Source organism: Rhinolophus sinicus, linkage group LG11 (assembly GCF_036562045.2).
Source record: "Rhinolophus sinicus isolate RSC01 linkage group LG11, ASM3656204v1, whole genome shotgun sequence".
Classification (NCBI taxonomy): Eukaryota; Metazoa; Chordata; class Mammalia; order Chiroptera; family Rhinolophidae; genus Rhinolophus; species Rhinolophus sinicus.
The window spans coordinates 30,280,343-30,301,368 of record NC_133760.1 but is presented as its reverse complement, the minus strand read 5'-3'; the positions used below and the strand labels follow the sequence as shown (position 1 = coordinate 30,301,368).

The following is a 21,026-nucleotide window of genomic DNA, read 5'->3' as shown; positions in this document are numbered from 1 at the left end:
GAATTTGGAACTGTAACACAACCTCTGATTAAAAAATTTAAAAACTTTGTAATGCAACCCCCTGATTAAAAACTGCATCTCCTCCGATCCTGGTTGCATTACACCTGAAACAATTCCTTTTTTTTAGGCATTCAAGGTGAATAGCTGGGTCCGGGGAGTCTTGTGTTCTGGAATCCGCCGTGGTCTGTGCAGCGTAACTTGATGGCTGTGAACTTGGCCTTGAATCCCAGGTTCCAGTCCTGCCTCTTCCACACTTCGGGAAGTTTTGGGGGGTTATGTGACGACCACTCTGAGCGTTGGGTTCCTCCAAGGACAGGACCCAAAATCTACCCACCTCATGGGGCTGAAATGAGAAGATTAAGTTCGAGAAGGTTCTTCCTCAGCTGTAAATGCCGTGCATGGGAAGGGTGGTGAATAAACACCCCCTTACTTCTTCCTTATTTCATTTTATGATGTGGGAAATTAGCAAACTAGCTCTGGACCCTCATCTTCTTATTCCTTTTCAACGGAAGTGTTAGTGAGATTTTTATAGTCCTTGCCCCGAAGGGAGAAGCTGGAGTCCTTGGCGTGCTGTGGTTAGTGGTTTTTCCCTCCAGAGGCACGATGTACAGCGGCCCCTCCATCGGGGACCTTCTTTTTATGGATTGAGAGGCCCTTCCACCTGCCCTTGCCTAGATATGCATCAGAGCCCTGACAGGTGTCTCCAGGGGCCCTACTGGATTCCCGCTGGGGGGCTTCTCTGTTCTGAAAGAGGCGGCTGGTATCCCCTGGGGTAGCCCGTTTGCTCAGAGAGATGCCCGGGAGCGGTTTTACCCCATCAAAGAGCTTCACTGTTCCATTTGCTCTTGGAATGGAGTTGTGCTGTGTGCACAGAAAAGTGTGATGAGAGGGGTGGGTGTGCGTGCGTGTGTTTATATTAACAGGTGTTATTCCCCAAGAAGTTTCATTTGTGAATCCTCTGTGTGTGTGTGTGTATGTCAGTGTCAGAATGTAGTTTGTCCATTTCTGCTTTAAAAAGGAGGCTTTGACAAAACCTGATCAATATTTTACATTCCATGCATGAAGAACCAGATGTTAGAAGTTTCCTATTGTTGGGGAGGAGGAGGGAGCCGGGGCCCCTCCAGATTTATAGAAATCAATGTTCTCTGACAGAAGTTGGTTAGTTTTCCTGGGAAACAAGTAACAGGAACACATTTTTTTGATTTTCACGATGAATTATTTTCTAACAAGAGCCCTCTTCTCGTCTCTGACTTTCAGGCATTGGCCAGGGTGAGCGAGTGTAACATATTAATGGGGTGTAGAGTCCCACAAAGTAACGTGGCTGGCTTCTTTTCTTTCCTTTCTTTCTTAATTATTAATCTGCTTTTGTTCTTGGCTTTACATGCCAGGTTCATTATTGGAGGCACCGCTTTTTGCAGCGAGGGCTTTTCTTTTCCAAGATTTTCCCCCGGAAGCAGACCCAGAAGGGAAGATGTGAGACATTAGATGTTTCCAGCTAAACCGAGGTGGGACAAGCATTTTCAAATATAAATAACTCCCACAAGATCAGAGGTGCAGGAAAAGGACTCTGATCATTTCCAGCACAAGGTGCTGACCACATAATGTGTGTAAGTCAAATTCCTCATCGCTGGCGGTGAGGACGCTCTGTTCTCTGCTGCCTGGGGGTAGTTTGGAGAAGTTGGAGATTGTTGAGCTCTTTTTCTGCTTCCCTTTATGAGTCAAACTGGATACTTATTTCCTTCTCATAGGTCGCTGTACATCTTGGAACTTTCAGAAAGTAAATCCTGTTGCCAAGTGTAGAAGTTTCTTTCAGTGGAAAGGATTGTACAGTGCCATTCATATAATGCAGCGTTTTTGCAGGCACTTTTTACGCCAGTCCGTGAGATTGGGGAAAATCCAGGAAAGCCTTAGGCTGATTCAGGGTTCCAGGGAAAGCCTGGTGGGACTGCGTGAGTGTGGGTGTACCTCAGTCGCCACTCGTGTTTAGCCAGGTTGATTGACATTCTTGATTTACTAGTTGGTCATACTTCCTCATTATTAATTTGCGGGCAGATGCCAGTTTTTGTCTAGTGAGTCAGTGATTTTCAGTGATCCAGCTTGTATATTCTCACACTGGTATTGCAGCCAGGGGATGCCCTCCTTATATCCCTTGGCATATCATCTCTAAGTCACCACTGCCTTAATCGTCTGCAGGCTACGCACGTAGGGTAAGGCATAATCTGTGTGTTTGCACGGTGTCTAATGTGTTGTAGACACTTAGAATTAATCCAGCACCGAACCCTGCCCAATGGGTTCAGCAGCAAGTTTTCTTTGGGCCCAAGTGTAGCACACATGCACATGAACCACAGTTGAAGTGTTTTTTTTGTGTGTTTTTTTTTAAACTGTACACCTGACCTGACAGAGGTGAACAGATAGGAATCTTGAACAGAGTAAAGAAAAATGGAAAGTACAAAACCTGGGTCCCCTGCCCTGAGGATGGGAGAGCTCTGTGATAGAGGCCGAGAGGGCTGGGGAGTTGAGGGGTTGCATGGGAGAAGCATTTCCTGCCTGGCGTGGAGAGCAAGAACTCTGAAAGGAGGCAGCTCCTTTATTGATGCTCCACTGGGATTTGTGCCTTGGTGGATTCTTCTTATATTACAGTGAATTTAATTAAATACATTGTGATCCCAATTGAGGGTATTCTAATTAGCTGGGTCAGGAACAAATTATTCTCCCTCCTTCTCCAAATGAAAACATCTACTCTCTTCTGCAGAGAGAGCATGTCCTTGGCTGACTGACTTGCCCCTGTGGAGTCCTCATCGGCCCCTCCAGCCCCACCCCTTCCTGCTGCTTCTTATTAGACCCGTTCCAAGGGTGGAATTCTGGGGATGAGGCCTTTGCCCCTTGGGAGGGAGAGGGTGTCTGGCCAACAGGGTCAGGGCATTGCCCCACTCATGGCCTGGGAAATGACCAGATGGTGTGGAGAAGGTCACAGAGGTCAGAAGCCTGCTGCTAGCTTGGGGCCTCTGTTTGCGCCAGGTTGGGCAGCCTGAGAAATACCAAGTGGGAATTTAAGAATTTGGTGAGAACAGGATCTGTCACATTCAGGTAGACATCAGGAAACTTAGGTCGTGAGCGGAAGGACGTTTAAGTTGGGACATCACCCTTACAAGTAGGTGTTTCCTAGCAACTGGGGAATAGTTTATTCTGGATTAGTGTGTGTGTCTGGAGAATGAATTTGAGTGCAAAAGCAAGCTTGGAATTGCGAACGAAGCTTTTGTGCAAGTCTCTGAGAGAGGACGCTAAATGTTCCCTAGAGCTGGATAAGTGGGAGAGGCTGTGCCTCCGTCTGCCTTGCTCCCTTTCATCCTTCTCTCCACCATTCGTGGTGTGTGCCCATTTCCCTTCCAAAACGGCTCTCAAGTGGCAGAAGAATTCCTGGTGTCACGAGAGACTGGTATGTACCATACCACCGTGAGCTCCAGTGTAGTAGAGTTGTTTTGGAATATCTTCATCATATCAGTAATTTTTTAAGCAAAGTGCCCAGTATGATGTTTATTTCGATTCAGAATTTACACACAGCCCTATCACTCAAGAAAGAGCCCAGGGATTTGAGAACAAAAGATGTGATATCTTACCTCCCATCCAACTCTTTCTCGCCATGTTATCCTCTCTTCTGGCTCTGAGATGGGAAACCCCAGCCATTTTGAAAAGAACCCTCACGCCCATATTAAATGTTTATGTTTAAAAGTTCGGTGCCAATTGCAAGGAAATCCTGTTTTGTGGGAGATAATGGGAATTTGGGGCTAATGCTTTAGTGATTCTTGCTCTGGTTTCATAGTTTGTGATACCACCACAATCCCTCAATAGAACTTACGGCTTTGGATTCCATGGTTATTCTTCTCCCTGTTATCTTTTATTCAGTCGGTTTTCATTGAAGCATTAATAAATATCATTCTTTTGGCCTTAGTGACCTAACACAGCAGTTCCTGGCTCTTGGGCAAGTTTCCTGCGCCTCAATCCCAAGCCAAACCCTCCTTCCGAGGAATATAGGAGTATCCTGGTTCAATTTTTGGCTTTTGGGGGGCCCTGTAGACAGGTCAGGGGGAATGAATGTGGGCATGCTCATCTTTATTCCTTTATGTCTAGTCCATCAGACCCTCCTTCTGGAAGGAAGGGTTGTAGCCTCCAGAACACATCGCTTTGGTGCATTCCATCTTCATGAAATTCTCTGCAAGGCGCCTTATCTCAGAGGAGGCACATCAAAGATAACCATAAAAAGAAGACAAAACAAAACAGCTCAAATTTATTTTAAGAAAAGTAGCTTTTAATTATCAGTTGCCATAATGTCTTAAACAGTTAACGCTGAGCTCGCTTGTTCTTCAAGTTCCTTCTGGTTGTGAAATGGCTCTAGGACAGCTGTTGACGGTGGAGATGTTGTTTAGTTCCAAGGCTGTGCACTTGACTATGTGAAGTCACCCGTTTTGGGGGAAAGGGAATGTTTCTCTCTTGGTGCCTGTGGAGCCCTTTGCATTCTTCCCTGCACGTTGGCCCCAGAGCAAGCGTTACTGTGGACTAGTTTAGCCAGTTTACGTGATTGAGGACCTGGTCCCCCCTCACCTCCCCACAGTGATTTTTCTATAACACTTAGTAGATGCATTCATATTTTCTCTTGCAATAAGGAACAAACATGCTTCTGGAATTGTTACACTTTTTCAATGATCATTGGACATGTACATGTGAGCACATGGGCCTCAGAGCAGTGTCATTAGAGAGGAAATGCTGGTAGGGCCACTCTGGTATTTTCAGTATTGAGCATACTGCAGGGCATTTGAATTGCTCTTCTTTCTCAGTACCTTTCATTATAATCTGGACAAGAAACATATCCACGCAGGACCAGAAACAGTTATGGAGGCATGGGTGTCGCACAGAATGAGTGCGGGTCAGAAAGGAGCAGCAGAAAGCAGTTCCGAGGCGTTTATCATGTACTCCTTGGACCAGGTTCCGGGGACAGGAGTGGGGCTGAGGGCGAGGAGAGGGAGGGAAGGACAGTTGACGATGTGAACACATAAAAAACTTCCATTATCTGACTCCCCCTCTCCAAAAGGATGCTGAGAGTCAGGTTCTAGTTCTCTCTTTTCCACTAACTAGCTAGGTTACCTTGGTTCAGACACTTACGCACTTTGGAATTGTTTCCCCTGCTTTATGTGCACACAATATAAAAGTTCTCTCCTCCCCTAAAATGAGTCATTTGTACTGAAGGAGATGGCCTTTCTATACTAAGAGCCAGTCAGTTCACTGTTAGTAAAATGGGTCCATAGCCTTGTTCATATTCTCAAAGAGGCATGAAAAAGGTTGCACATTTTATCCTTGCATAATCTTTACGTCTTCTAGGCACAGAAGTCTGGGGCCTGCTATTTTCATGACCTCTACTGTTCTCGCACCCCTAACATGAATCCTGTGTGTGCCTGCTTCCTGCAGGGTCTTGGGCTTCCATGTTCTCGAATCAGAGTACTGTGTCTGCACAAACACAATACAGAGTGTAATGTTGACCATCTGTGCACTAAGCCAGATGACCTTGAGGTGTTGACAGGGAACTACTTGGGAGAAATTTATTTCTCTGTCCTTTTTTTTTTGATCCAAAGGGAAACCTAATTTTGGGTTCTCTTAATAGACTATAGTTATAAATACAGAAACTTGAGTCACCTTCTTTGGCTCTGTGCTACTGAACTTAGGATTCTATATAGGACAGGACAGGTGACCCAAAGCAAAGGTTGGCTAACTTTTTCCTGTAAAGGGCCGGAGAGTTATATTTTAGGTTTTGCAGGTCATACATTCTCTGTTGCGACTATTCAACAGTGGTGTTTTGAAAGCAGACGTAGACAGTTCGTAAAGTCACGTGCATGGCTGTGTCCTATTAAAACTTTATTTATAAAAATAGTCAGCAGGTTGAGTTTGGCCTAAGGGCTGTAGTTTGCTGACCCCTGATCTCAATAAAGCAGGATGCTTTGGAGAGTGAAAGGGGAACCTTTAATTACTGTGCCAGGAAAACCGGTATTACGGGGAAGGTCCGATCCATCAGCATTTTCAGTACTGTGAAAAGCCACAGGGGAAGGAACTCCTGGGGAACACGGGAATGAGAGACAACACTGCTTGTCCTCAGAGAGCTGCTGGAGGAGGGTCCATGAGGAACACAAAGCACACCCTCTGAGGCATCTTAGCATCGGGCTGCACGCAGGCTGGGGTGGGCTGGTGGCGGCGGTGGGCTTCCCGTGGCTCACCCAAGGCGTGCCCCTCTTCTTTGCCCTCGCAGCACCTGCAGCAGCATGAGAGCGGCGTGGAGGGCGAGAGCTGCTACTACCACTGTGTCCTGTGCAACTACTCCACCAAGGCCAAGTTGAACCTCATCCAGCACGTGCGCTCCATGAAGCACCAGCGTAGCGAGAGCCTGCGCAAGCTGCAGCGGCTGCAGAAGGGCCTTCCGGAGGAAGACGAGGACCTGGGGCAGATCTTCACCATCCGCAGGTGCCCCTCCACTGACCCAGGTGAGAGGTCTGCCAGGCCTGTGAGGCCTGGGCTGGGCTGGGGGTTGTCCTCCGTGAGGCCTCCGGAGGGCTTTGGTTTGGTGCCGCTGGCTCCTCCTGTCCATCACCAGCCTCACAGGTGGCCATTGTATTCTGGAAGGAACATGTGTGGTTTGTTGCTTTTGTTTTTAAAGGAACTTAGCACCATTTTTCTTCAGGTGTCACAAGCCACTGCCCAATGAGCAGGCCAACAGGAGATGTTCTGTCTAAATCCCAAAATTCCTCCGCTATATACTCCGGATTCAGTATATTGGCTCAGAGTGACAAACCAAGGGCTAAATTATGTCTTGCTTGGTAGTAAGACTGGGCAGTTTGTGGCTTCAACTCTGGTCTGTCAGGAATAATGTGAGAGGATCAAAATAAGTGCTTATTGTAAACATTCCGATTGTATTGGAAAGCAACTCCCGTTCTGTGCTCCGTGCTGCCTATTACCTCCCACTGTCAGGACCTTCCAGAGGGAACTTACGTCGTTGCTGCCTCCTTCCTGTCATCTCATCCACAGTCACCTTTTTCTGAACCTCCCCTCTCCTCTTTATGACTCTCATTCCCGCTGGGACCCCACTTGGTAGAATCACCCCTCTCCTATTTTTTCAGCCTTCCAGTTCTTTTCTCTCAACTTGGAAGCACAGGACAGTCGTTTGCCTCTTTAAAATCCATAAAATGAAGGCGCTCCCCTAATCCTGTGCCCTGCTCCTTCTCTACAATAGAGTCTTCACGATTCCTGAAAGAACAGTCTGTATTGGTCATCGCCAGTGCAGGCCTCAGCCTGCCATTAGCCTGTTTCCTCCCTTCGTCTGACTACCATTGAGAGATCACCACTGACCTTGGAATTGTCCAACCTGCCAGCTACCTGCTGGACCTTACTCTTTTCTTTCTGTAGTCTTTGAAATTGTCTCATTGTCCCATCTTGAATGAAGCCCCCTTCCCTGAGCTTCCAGGGTGCGTTCCTCTCTCGTCCTCCTGCTTCTCTGGACGGTCCTCAGTCTGCCCCACGTGCGGGCGTCATTGGGCATGAGGCCTTGGCCCTCGGCTCCCAGCCTCTGGAAGCTCTGATCTCCTGGTGTTATCAGATGTCCTTTAAACAGCTTCCTGAATTTCTCATTGGTGCCCCCTCATAGACGCTGAGCTCACGGTTTCCGCTCCAGGCTGCTTTCTCCTGATTGCACGTTGTCCAATGACTTGGCCAAGCTGGAGACCTGGGCCCGTTCTTTACCCCTCCGTCGCCCGCAGGGCTCTCTCAGCTACTGAGCCATCCTGCCTGTGTAGGGTGTTTATTTTTAATCTTTATTTTATCAAATTTCGCATTTTTGTAGCTTTTAAAAGTGAACATTATATGAGCCTTATTGTGAAAAATGACATGAAACCCCCATCCCGTTTTCCAGAGCTGTGCCTTTCAAGTTTTAGTTCTATTTCGTTATTTATTTCCATATTTCTTAACATACTTCTACTACTATTTTTTTATTCTTAAAAAAAAAATTGAGACATTATCTGTTGGTTTTCTACTCTGTAAGATGAGGATTTCACCAGTGTGCCATTCTACATATCCACACACTTGTCCCCACGGACACTCCATCCATAAACCCACACAGACACCACACACACAAACCCTCCATACTCCACCCACACTCCCCCCCCCCCCGTCTTCTGCTCCCTCCATCTCCCATTATGGATTAAATAATAATTTGGGGTTTTATTAATATTCAGTGTTTTCATTATTCTAATTATAAATATTAATCACAAGTAAGCCATGTAGAATTTTGTAATTTCACTTACCTTCCTGTACAACTTTTTGTTTTCCCTGGGTTTCTAGGTACCTCTGATTAATTCATGGCTAACCCTCCTCCAGAGTAGACATTTCCAAATTTCCGAAGGTTCTGCGGTATCAGTTGTTCTGTGAGCTTCATTTCCTCCTGGAGGCCTCCCTCCTGAGCCCCTGCAGACCCCTCTGCCGACCTGCCCCTGTCCCTATTACCCGGCTCTGACTTTGCTCCCTTCTCCATACTGAAACTGGATTCCATATGGCAAGATATACCCGGATTTGAGCCTGGTTCCTCCCCCTGGAGGAGCTGAGGTTTCATATCAGTAGAAAGGCCAGTCTTCCTGAGTCAGTATGAATCATTTCTTTGGGAAGGTGCTGTTGGGTACCAAGATCATTTTTGTCACCTCCAGGTCATTGCGAGACTGTCCCCTCCTATGTTTTTTTCTTTTTTTAGTTAAAGTTTATTGGGGTGACAATTGTTAGTAAAGTCACATAGGTTTCAAGTGTGCAATTCTGTAATACATCCTCTATATATCGTGTTGTGTGTTCTCCACCCAGAGTCAGTTCTCCTTCCATCACCATATATTTGATCCCTTTCTCCCATGTGTTTTTCAAATGCCTCTTCTGGTTAAAGTGCATATGCTTTAATCCCTGGGGCTTCTGCTTCGTGTCTGACCCCATCCCTCTGTGTGTGGGTGCTCTCGGGAGCACGGGACACTTCTGTGCCCAAAGACTGAGACCATTGTGCCATCTGGCTATGGGGGTTCCCATTCCCCGCTGGGGCGTCTGGCCTCTGTTTGATCCTGCCACTCCCCATTACTCCACTATTGCATCATTTCATCGGATTCTCTTTCTACCAATATACGCAGACCTATTTGTTTCAGGGGTTTTTTTGTGTGGTTTTTATTTTTTATTTTTTTTGCCAGCTCTGCCTACGTCATTGTTTTAATCTTCTGTTAAAAGCTGGTCCTTTCCCTCTCCAATTCTTTCTTTCACTCTGCTCAGAATTCCCTTTTTATTAATGAGGTGCCCCAAACTAAATAGTGTACAGCTGCCATTTCACCCGGGGTCTATGGACTGGAACAAACAGTTCCCTGTTTCATAATGTAATACTTCTATTTATGCAGTCCGCTCTGGAGTTGCTTTCTTACACCATTGCCTTCTGGGTTTCTCTCATGTAATGCGTATTAGGGTTCTTCTTTTTTTTTCTTCCCTGAAGTGTATGAGCAACTTTAGTCTAGATGATAGACTTCCTCTCTGTATTTCAAAATCCTTTTGTATTGTCTTTGGCCTGGAGTCATGTTTTTGCTTTCCACCCTCCTCCCTCCCCATTCTGCACACCTCCCTCCGTCTCACACACTGCAGCTTAATTTGTACTCTTTACTAATGATAAAAGGGACAAGTTATTAGGTAATATACATATTGACATTAAAAGTATCTTGATGCTGTTTTGGAAACTCCTTTAAGAAAACTCATCTTAAAATATATCATCTCCCCTCCCCCAGGGATTGGCTCTTAAAACCTTTTGAAAGAATGTCTTCAAGAAAAGGGACATTGTGGGCATGGTGGAATTAAGACACAGAAGGTCATCACCTTCAAGCTTTATAAAGTATTCCCAGTTGTCTCCTCTCGAACACGAGGATCAGGCCTTAATCTTCAGCTAGAAGAGCCATGTCTGTAGCAGAAGGAAGTCTCAGAGCACCTGGGAGCCTGCCTGTTCTGACTCTCAGCTGCATGTAAATGCTTGTGCTGTCTCTCGGCGTCTTTGATTCTGGTGTTCTGACATCTTCTAATTAAACGATAGTGTTTTTTCTCCTTTCCTTCCTTTTCTTTCGTCCTCTGTTGTTCACATACCAGAAAGTTTTACACAAAAATCATTGAAAAGCACTTCTTTTCCTTTTCTGAGTTCAGGACCTTCTACCGTGCTCTCCTGTCACCTTCTTACAGGTATCAGGACTTCCCTTGCTGAGGCTGGTGGGGTGAACTCTAGGATAGGTTCTTCCCAGGGATAACAACAGTGTCATCTTTTCACATTTTACTTGTTAACATACGCCAACATGTTTTCCAATCAGTCCCATTCACCGTTTAGCCTATCAACCCGCATGACCATGTAAATATGCAGAAGGAGAAGTTGTGAGTCTCCTCCGCCCATCAGAACTCTGTGGGAGTGGCCAGAATTTACACCTGCTGCTGGCCACGTGCCCCCGTGAGAGGCCTCAGAGCCAGACATAGAGCATCTTGGGCCTGCCCTCCACCCAAGGGCCACGTCTTAGCTGCCAACAATGTGCTGGTAATTAGGCCTCCCTCCCATACATGGTCCTGCTTGTGGGCAGGCTGAGCCCTGTACTGAATTGTCTAACCTAGTGTGATGGTGTCTGTGATTGTGCTTCACACACACACACACACACACACACACAGACACGCGCACACTCACACACATGCAGGGTACCTTCCCTTTTTTCCCGAAACACACATCTCAGAGAACAGAAAGTAACCTAACCAGATAAGGTTCCCCCAACCCCCAACCTTTTTTTTTTGCAACCTCTTTTGATTATTGGCTTGCGTGTATTTTCTGCAAGACCAAGTGGTCTCTTGACTTTGTTGGGATTTGGTCTTTTTTACTTTATCCCTACACGCAGATAGAAGTAGAGAAAGCCTATCGTTGTGGGCTGACAACTGGGTGATATCTCTCAGTTGCTGGCATCGGCTGTTTACTTTCCCTTAGCTGACCAGAAACTCTTGAAAGATGGAACGTTCTCATAGGTGGGTCGTGTGCAGGATCAGCTTCCCTGTGTGCTTATTAAAAAGGCATTTCTGGCTCCCGGGTGCAACTGTGGTTAATTTCACTCTATCAGTGCCCTGGGCTTCGAGAAGACAAGAGGCCCTTTGTGTTTCTGCCCTCAGCCTTCTTTCTTCTACTCCTCCTTCTGTTTTCTCTTACCCTGGCCTTCACTACTTTTTCTTTCATGTAGACGTAAATTTCAAAACTTTGCACAGTAGTAATTGACCTATTCTTTGTGGAATGCCTACTCTGCACGAGACTTTGTAAGTTGAGGGGCGTAGCTGGCATCTGCTCTCAGCTCTTGTCGTGAATACACTGGTTAATACACCAGCCCAGGCGTTTGAGGCAATTGGGTGATGACTCAGTTTACAGAAGGCACGCTCATTCAGAGTTGCGGAGAACATTGTACGTGGAGCATCCCCCTTTATGACACATCTTTGACGCTCAGGGTAGTGAATTCCTGGGGTCAGGGAGGCAGAGGCTGCTTGCCAAGTGATGAGGTGGCCTTGGTGACAACCTGTACTGCAACCATCTGGCTTTGCTTGATGGCTCATTTTTTTTGAACCAAGTTTCAGGGAGTTCTGTTTAGTCCATACAGCTGAAGAGAATAAGAAGAGTCCTGTTTTCAACTTTCTCATTTAGTTTTGTTTGTATTTTTCAAAACTGGCATAAGGCTGCCCTCTAAATATGAAATATATCTTTTTTTTTTTTTTTTTTTTTTTTTTGTAACTAGCTAAATTAAATTATATGCAATTTCAGTGTAATTTTTCTCATAGCACTAAAATAGGTTGTGGCCAGTTCTGTAATTCTGAAGCATTGTTTTTATAAAATCAGATAGCTGTGTTCTTTCTTTGTTTTTCCTCTCTCTTTTTACTGCACACCTTGTTGGCGGGGCTAGGGGAAGGCGTAGGGATAATGTATTTCTAACTAGAGAAGTGAAATGTGAAAGCACATCAGAACAAATTGGGGTGACTGAAATTTTAAGCGGTGACAAAGGAATGAAGAAAATATGACTTTATCTGACATAGATACATTCCCTGACGAAGGACTATTTGGACAAGGGCTGTAAACTTCAGGGTGCACTTTTTAGAAAGATGCTTTATAACGCAAGGATAAAGGGAGATCATTATGTATCAAATGGAAGAGAATATTGTTAAATGAAAAATGGAGTTTATAGAAGAACAGACAGTTTGGTTCTATTTTTTAAAGTATTTTTCTTCAAGCTTTTAAAATAACCATTCTAAGCAAAGTCTATAATGGGCATATCTGGCTGTTTCATGGGTGGGATCTGTTTATGTACATGGAATCTAATAGAGTGTGAGGCACATGGCTAGAGCTCAAATATTGGTGGAGCTTATAGCCAGAGATACGAGCAGAATCACTAATGATATACCAAGGTGTAAATCTTGGTTGTCTTTTGTTCGTGGAGATAGTTTTCTGTTTGTCAGTGTATCGCATACATAGTTTGATGACTGCCTGATTCTCTTGCATTTTGCATCCACATGAAGAGGACAGTAGTTCTTAGGGTGTATGCTGTCTTGTTTTTCTGTTGGAATAGAGTTCCTGATTTGCCTTAATTAGTCCTCTAACAATCTACAAAGGTCAGCGCCAATTGCCTGTTCATTTACATTTGTAATTGTGATGGCTTCTGATTACATATTCCGTGTCTTAGTCCTTTCTCTAAGTATCTGCTAATGTCCTCCCCTCCCCCTCCTCCCAAACCCCCACACCACACACACCCAGTGCACCAGAGCTGTGTGGAAGCTAGGCTCTGACTCTTCATACAAGCAAGCTTCTTAGTTGATGGCCCCACCTTCCTGGGAACGCGAGCGTCTGTTATGGAAAGGCATCTTGGAAAGCTATTCTTTCTAAGTTAGGGACATAATGAAGCCAGTGTCAGGGAAATTATGTCGATACCAGGCAAGAAATCTGAGAGCCATTATCTAGGAGCCTTCTTAAACTAGGTAATTAAGGACAATTAAACTTTTCTGCTGGCTCTCTGCAAAATATGCTAATGATCTGGTCTGTTGGAAGGTGGACACGTGTGAAGTGTTGTTTCCCTGTTGTCCCATGTTTCTGGTCTGGAAGGGTCCTTCCAGAGAGGATATGATACCACCAGGATCATTGCTTGGGCATTGGGACCAGAGTCGATAGCTAATCTCTTCTTTGTCTTTTCAAGGAGAGACGGGTATCCACACCAAGGTACTGCACCTTTTAGAAATTACCCACAGTAGCTGAGTTTCAGTGATTCTCATTCACTCACCCTTTCATATTCTAGACCCGCCATTCACTAGTTGCTTTATTTTTATTGGATGATCAAAGCTACCAGGGTTTTTCTGTTTTATTTCAGTGTAGAAAACTGGAGCATACATTGCCCTGTATTGGACTATCCAGAAGGTCATACATTGCTGGGCCAGGTAGACTTGTTCTTGGTGGGGGCTATAGGTTTTCTCCCATGCTGTTTGTCCTCTTGGGTAGCTGGTAGTGTGTGCCCTCACGGCCACCCAGTGCTGCCCACTTTGAGACGGTGATACCAAGTGGCACAGCAAAAAAGAAAAAGAAAAGGGCACTTACTGGTTCCTGGAATTAGGAGAGAGGCCGTGTGTGTGCGCAGGCGATGAGGGTGAGCATTTGAGTTCTCTGTTTAAGGATGTGAGCATGCCAGAGAGCCAGAACCACAAGAATCCCCAAGGGGGACATAGAAGGCCATGTCACACCAAGTGTTATTCTGGTGAAACCTTTATTCCAGGTCACCTTTGGAAGGATTTTCCAGGAACCTGAAAGTTTGAAACTTGACCCTCCCGTGAACATGGGTCACTGGCCAGAGATGGGTGTTCTGCTGCGGGAAGGGGGTTGGCGTTTGGGGCCTGCATTTCATTTGAGGGGACGGTAACTGAAGCAGGATGCAGCGGTCATCACCTACTGTCCGCTGTCACGTGTGCAGATCCCGGCTCTCCCCCCCACCCCCGCATTTAACATCTCCTTTGTTGCCAATATATTTTTCAAGAGAAATAATGACTCGTCCTTGTTTTGCCTTTAGAAATGTGCAAAGAATCCATTTCTTGGGCTACTTACATCTTATATTAAACTTGTTCCTGACCTTGGTAGGGGGCCAGGGAGGAAAATAGAACATGCATCTCTTTGCTTACAGAAATAGCTCAAAGGTGTCTTCTCAGCCTTACAGATGTGAAGGAACCCCCTTCAGACTGTGACCCAATTATGAGTATTATGGTCTCACATGATTCTTTTAAAACATCAACTAGCAGGGGAAAGTTTTTTGGCCTTGCAAATCCGTGTGAGCACTGATGGTTCTCTGTCCATGGTTCTCTGGTCCTTGGGTTTCCAGATTCCTTGAGAGCAGCAAGGAAGCTTCTCCAGATTCTCCGCCTGCCTGCCCAGTATGGTAGCCACAAGCCACACGTGACTATCGAAGTTTAAGTTAATTAAAATGAAACAAAACATTTAAATTTAGTTTCCCTGTCGTATGAGCCACATTTCAAGTGCTTAGTAGTGACATGTGGCTCATGGCTGCCTCGGTGGACGTTGCAGATTTATAGAATAGTTTAGAAAGTTCTATTGGACTTTCTAGGAGCCTTCTTAAACTAGGTAATTAAGGACAATTAAGTCCTGAGTTCCTCACTGGGGTCCCTCAGATTTCCAGTTGGTCCAGCCTGGGTTTCGGCTCTGTTCTCCGTGATGTTCTTTGGCTTCCATTTTAAATATGGTGCCCATGCCCACCTGCAGCATGCTTTCTGCCATCCTGGGTAAGGTGTATCCTTTATTGTCTTTCCATCTCTCTTTGCTTCCTTTTCTCAGTTTTTCTCAGTATGGGAGAAATAGGTTCTCAAATAGTCATTTAATTTTGGTTTTATCACTTAAGCCTATTCCATTAGCAGTTGTGAGGGAGTTTGAAAGGACTTTGGAAAGATGTATCTTTCAGAATAGATGTAAAGGGCTTTTTATAGTTTTATACCTCAAGACTATCTTGAGACCTTGTGTGTATATGTTAATAAAAGGAGCTTTTATTTTAACCATTTTAACTTAACCTTTATTGCTTTTAGAAGATCTGCTCTAATCAGAATATTAAAAATTGGACAGTATGTGATTTTTCTTGGAACAGGCCTGTCTGTTGTTTTAACTCGAAATTTTACCCAAAATCGTCATCTTTTTATGAAGGAAAAAAAAAAAATCTGTGCACTTTGCTTTCACCATTTTCACTGATTCAAAATTCTATGCTTAGGACAGATTTTTTTTTCCCTTGTGAACTACTTTAATTTGCTAGGGCTACCATAACAAAATACCACAGACCAGTGGTGGCTTAAACAATTGAAATGTACTTTGTCGCATTGCTGGAGGCTGGAAGTCCAAAGCAGGGTGTGAATAGGTTCTGTTTGTCCCGAGGCCTCTCTCCTGGGCTTGCAGATGCCGCCTTCTCTTGTTCTCACATGGCCTTTGCTCTGTGTGCACATCCGGTGTCTCTGTACGTCACAGTCTCTTCTTATAAGGACACTAGTCAGATTGAATTAGGCCCCACCCTAAGGGCCTCATTTTAACTTAATCTGCTCTTTAAAGGCCCTGTCTCCAATATAGTCACTCTGAGGTATCGGGGTTAGAGCTTCCACATAGAAATTTGGGGAAACACATTTCGGTCCATAACATGGGCTTTCTGACATCCGAAGCCAGTTTCTTGTTTCTTCTTCTGTGGTCCTTTTGGATGTGAAGGAGGGTAGGATATGTTGGTGGACTCAGAGGTGAAGGGAGGCGGGCGAGACCCTGGAGGTAGCCTCCAGCGGCGCTGTCAGTGCCCACGGTCCCTCGTGGGCTTTCTGCTCTCAGCTCTTGGCATATGAAGAAACAGAGCGATCTCTTTGTACGGGGCCTCCAGAGGAAGCCGGAAGCGCTTGAGGAAACCTGTTAGGGCAGGAAAGGGGTCAGAGCACTGTGTCCGCTAGGCCTGTTATACCCTGAGTCCTTTCTCACCTGTCCTGACACAGTCTCGACTCAAACCTCCTACTGGTAAGCCCCAAGGGAACAGCCAGCCAGCCAGCCCTGCGTAAGGATATTCTTGTGAAACTTGACAGTCTTGGCATCTGTACAACTTGCTCCAGCAGGCTGTTGTGTGTGTGGCTCATGTGCAAGGGATTTATAGAAATAATGACTCCTCTCTGTTACCCAGTGGTGCTTTCAAGGACAAGCTAGAGTCACTGGATTTGTGCAGTGTTTGGTAGTCCTGTTTTTGTTTTTCTTTTTTTGCTCTGGCTGGGAAAAATGCCCCCCAGAGCCTTGGCACATTCTATGACCTGCTATGGTATAGAATTCTATAAGGTGTAAATTGCTTGGGCTTCCATCCAGCGGAATTTGGTTGCTGGAAGTACCTAAAGAACTTATTCCTTGGTTTACCTTACTCTGTGTCAAAGACTGTAGGCTTGCCATTATACAAAGGTCCTAGTGCATAAGTTTTCGCCCTTAGTCACTTTTATTTAGGATCCATCCTTGACAGGTGTCCGTAGGGCAGGTACATCCTCATTCCCAGCCCTGATTGATCTTTGCCAGGTGTGAGGCTGGGAAGCAGACTTCAAGGCTGACCTCCAGAACGGTCCACCTTTGCTGCAAGAGAGGAAAGAAGAGGTGTGTTCACCACTTCACAGCCAATCCTAGATGTCTCAGATCACCGGGGTCCTGCTGTTCCAGACGGTTTGTGCCTAATGCCACATGTGCCTGTCATATTGGACAGTGCAATAGAGGACATTTCCTTCCCTGCAGAAAGTTCCTGTGGACAGAGATGCCCTAGGCAGGGGCAAAGCTGGGACTCCGAGCAGAGCCCCAGGGCTCAGGGCATTGCCCTCCCTGCTGGGTCTTGCCTCCTTGCTGTGGGCTGACGAATTCATCCCAGGGAGGGACAAGCAGTGCTGTGCCCCAGGGATGGGGTTCTTCATAGCTAGAAAGGAATGTGATCCATTGCTGGATTCTCTCGGGATAATGAAGAAACCCACACAACTGAGGCAAGAAAGAAGGGCAGCGATTATTTTTGACTGCATCCATCAGAGTGTCAGCCTTGGTCTTCTTTGAGAATTAGAAATTGTTTGCATGGTTGTTCTAACATTCAAAGCCCTTTTCTGGTTTTCTTGTATGAGTCAGTTCCAGAAGCATTGAGAAACCCCACAGAGCAGAGAGGGCAGCTCTAATCTGGTTGCCTCAAGCAGTGGTCTTTACCTGAGTGGTTTCCAGCCTGTCACCTGGAGAGGCACTTATGTGACGAAGATGTGGCCTGGCCATCGGCCATGCAAACTTGTGTCCACCCCAGGCACCTTTATGGGAATAACTAGGAATGTACAGTAGAGTGAGCTGGAATTTGGGTCGGTAGGTCTTAAATTATTAATAAAACAACTAAGGCTGTGTAGACAGTAAAAATCAGAATTGGGGGCCAATATTTTTTTTAAAAGGGCAGGAGGGAGAAGGTACAAGGATGGATGGGCAAGTGCTGAAGAGAGTTTGGAAAAGAAGAGGCATAAGTATAGATAAGGCATAAGTAGGGAAAAGACAATACCTAACTTTCCTTTCTTCTTAAAAAGAACCGTGGCTGGGGAAGGTGTGACTGAGTTGAGTCCACGTGGAGTTCTTTTATCCTGCTAATGTGGACATGCCCTTAGTATGGCCAGGCACTTCTCTAGGCTCTGGGAAATCTGCCAGAGAGAGAAAACACAAAGTCTGGATTTTTCCCACTAGTCGCGGGGGACAGATACCAAATAAATATAGAATATTCGGTGTGCTAAGAGCTATAAAAATAGAACCAAGTGGGGCAAGTTTGAGATAGGGGACCTGTTTTATATAAGGTGGTCTGAAAACGTCTCTCTGGGGAGGTGACATTGGAGCTGAGTGGCAGGACAGTGAGCAAGAGTGTCCAGGCAGAATGTCCAGTAAGTGCAACCCGCCTTGGCCAGAGCAGGAAGGTGGGTAGAGGCCTGGAGAGGAGGGAGCATGCTGGGAGATGTGGTCTGAGCAGGGTGTAGGGAACTTGGATTTTGTTCCCATCAGGAAGGGAAAGGTCTAAGCAGGGGAGGTGGCAGCTGACTTCCACTGTGCAGGTTACTATGGAAACTTGACTTGCTTGTCCGCCATAGTTCAGATGCGAGGTTTCTCTCTCCTTCTCACCCCATCACTATGCCAGTAAAGGAGACCCCCGCTCCAAGCAGGGAGGCGAGGGGGTGCCGCAGTGTGCAGTCTCCCTAGGAACCACGTGAGCAGAATGACTGAAAGTAGAAGGGGCCCCGTTGATCCTGAACTGCTTCGAAGCCACTCTCTGGTATCGGCATAGCTCTGGAGATCTCTGCTTTAGCTCAAGGGTCAGCAGTTAAAAAAACAAAAAAATCCTTCCTGGTGTCTGTTGCCTAAGCGTGAAGACTTGTGTCCTTGTCACTTGAAGATGAGTTAGTTGTCTGTACTACAATGTAAACACCAAACTCAAAGGAAGAGAAGGTGGCTCTGGTCAGAGCATGTGTCAGGATGACTACAGCAAAGTGAGAACCTTTCGTCTCCTCTCCTCCGACCCTCTGCCCGCTGATGGACCGTCATGGTCCACAAGACATCTTGATATGTAAGCTGGCAATGTGTATTTCCAGGGAAGAATTTCATGTCACTACATGCTATTGGGATCCCAAAACAGCTTTGTTGTCTTGGTGTCCCCGGTGCTGGGTGTCCAGAGGTCATTATCCCGTTCTGGAAGTCCTGAGGACCCAGCTCTGACTTGCGTGTCTAGCCAGCCTTTAACAGACGGGCCTGATCTAGTTCTGCAGCCGTTTTATTCTCCCCAGACATGTTCCCACACCCCAGGCAGATCTGAAGACTTCCTTAGAACTCTTAAGACCAGGGACATTTGTGCCATACTGTGCTATTTGCTCTGGGCTTTCCTTTAGTCAGGAACGCAGACTGGGGCAGAGTGAATGAGTGTGTGTGTGTGTGTGTGTGTGTGTGTACTGGGACAGAGGTGTGCGTGTGTGTGTGTGTGTGTGTGTGTGTGTGTATTTCTGTTTCCAGTACACGGTGTGCAGGACTTTTGGTCCCTTCTACATGGCTAATTGGGAAACAGTGATTCTTTTTCAGTAACTATATTGGGGTCACTCCTCCCCCCTCAGAATCCCCGTCCCCTAAAGATTGTCAGGCTTATATTGAAAGACCCCTGGAGGGAAAGATGTTGGTATATATCATGGGTATTTGGAAAGAATGTTTCAGCCACACCTGGCTGCCGTGTGTGAGGAGAAATTTAATTTATTTTTAAAAATCTGGCCACAGGCAGCCTTTTCTGTTTGTTTCCTTAGGGGAAAAAAAAATTGAAGGGCAGTAATAAGGTATGGTTTGCATTTGTTTTCTTCCAGATTTGACCAGCCAGCAGACGAGAGATTATCTCTAAAGGATATGAAAGGTTTAATCATTTTAATTTTGTTTTTATTAAAGTTTATCATAACTTTTTTCCCAACATGCCCCAGTAGAACAGAAGGGAGAGAAGAGGACGTAATATAAATATACACAAACCCGCGAGCATTTGGTTATTAAAACTCCCTAGTGGGCAGCACCACATGGGCAGGAAGTGGTTGGATGGCTGGGGAGAACGGGCTGACCAGGGGACGCTGTGAAAACACTGAAATGTGGCCAGCATCTCAGAAGCTTCCTGCCCACCTCCAGCACACATTTGTCATGGGGAGCTCCTGGCTTTCATTAAACAGAAAGAGAGGAAGCTCCAACTGTTGACGTTCTGTCGTGGTTTTCAAGTGGACTGTGTCCCCAAGCCATTTCGAACTGAAGAAGTCAAAATTTACAGAGAACAATAACATTTACTTCTCTGAGATTCTTTTACCCTTCATCATAATAGTGAAATATTTGAACGTGGAGATTCTAAAGACTTGCTTTAGACCCAAACCTCTGAGGTTGTAGTGTATATGTTTTATGCAACAGCAAAGTTGGGATAAAAATAGTCTTGTGTTTTTGGATAGAAAAGCTGTCCTATAAATTATGGTGAAAGAGAGTAGGTAGGATCCTAGATTAACAGGACTTCTGGCTCATTTTCCTTTTAGGGCAGTGAAATAAGCTTATCTCAAAGTTAATTCAATTGTCCAGAATCACTTGGGTGTGGCCTGGACTCACCAGGGCTCAGCGCAGCCTCCCCTCTCTCCGTGGCTGTAAAACTCTGCAAAGGCATGCCAGGCAGGATGTTGCATCACCTGAGAACGATGAAATTGTGTTCGTTCTTCTATTCTCATGAAGGATGGAATTTTTATTTGCCATTTTTTTAAGCAGGATTAAAGCATCGTTAAACCTGACTTAAGCAGATAAGTTCACTGAATCCTACATATACCAGTCTTGAAGTTTTTGGCTACGTTAGGGCTCGATAGTATTTGTCCAATGTTTTTATGGGGGGAATGGTTTGTTCATCAGTGGAGAAGCAGTTTTTCTAGTGCCAGCTCTGATTCCAGTTCCTTGAATCAAGCAGACGCTGCATTGAGGAGGCTTTGACCCAGCTGCTTGTGAGTCATGACCGGGCCCCTGGCAGGCCATGTGGGCAGTCACGTGCTCCACCAAGGTTCTTGGGGGTCTGGGGACCCCCCTCAGGCTTCTGGGCTATGCCTGGTAGTGCTGGGGCTTCCATGAGGAGCTGTGTTGGATGGAAAACTTTCCTGCAGGGCTGGGTTCAAACCAAATCAGGTCTGTCCTCTGAGAAAGAGCCCAGAGGCTGCCCCCCAAGTTTGCAGGCATCTGCCACCCCCACCTGGCTGTTTTCCGGTGGAAGACCATGCAGCCCAGCAGCCTGTCATTTTGGAATTCTTTTATGGAAGTCACTTGAACCTGTGAGGGCAGCTTTCTTGGTCAGTATCAACTGGAGCTGTAGGAACAGTAGAAATGGACAAATGCAGACCCATGTCATTCTCTG

At 45.8% G+C, this 21,026-nt stretch overlaps 1 protein-coding gene across 5 annotated transcripts in view; it reads left to right on the top strand.

Moving 5' to 3' along the window:
• ZFHX3 (zinc finger homeobox 3) overlaps window positions 1-21,026 on the top strand; it is a 244,918-nt gene that overhangs the window by 138,563 nt on the left and 85,329 nt on the right. For all 5 annotated transcript variants that reach the window (XM_074314649.1, XM_074314652.1, XM_074314650.1 and 2 more), the window contains one exon: window positions 6,293-6,524. In XM_074314649.1, the coding sequence (XP_074170750.1) occupies window positions 6,293-6,524 (232 nt within the window). The remainder of the gene's footprint in view (window positions 1-6,292; window positions 6,525-21,026) is intronic.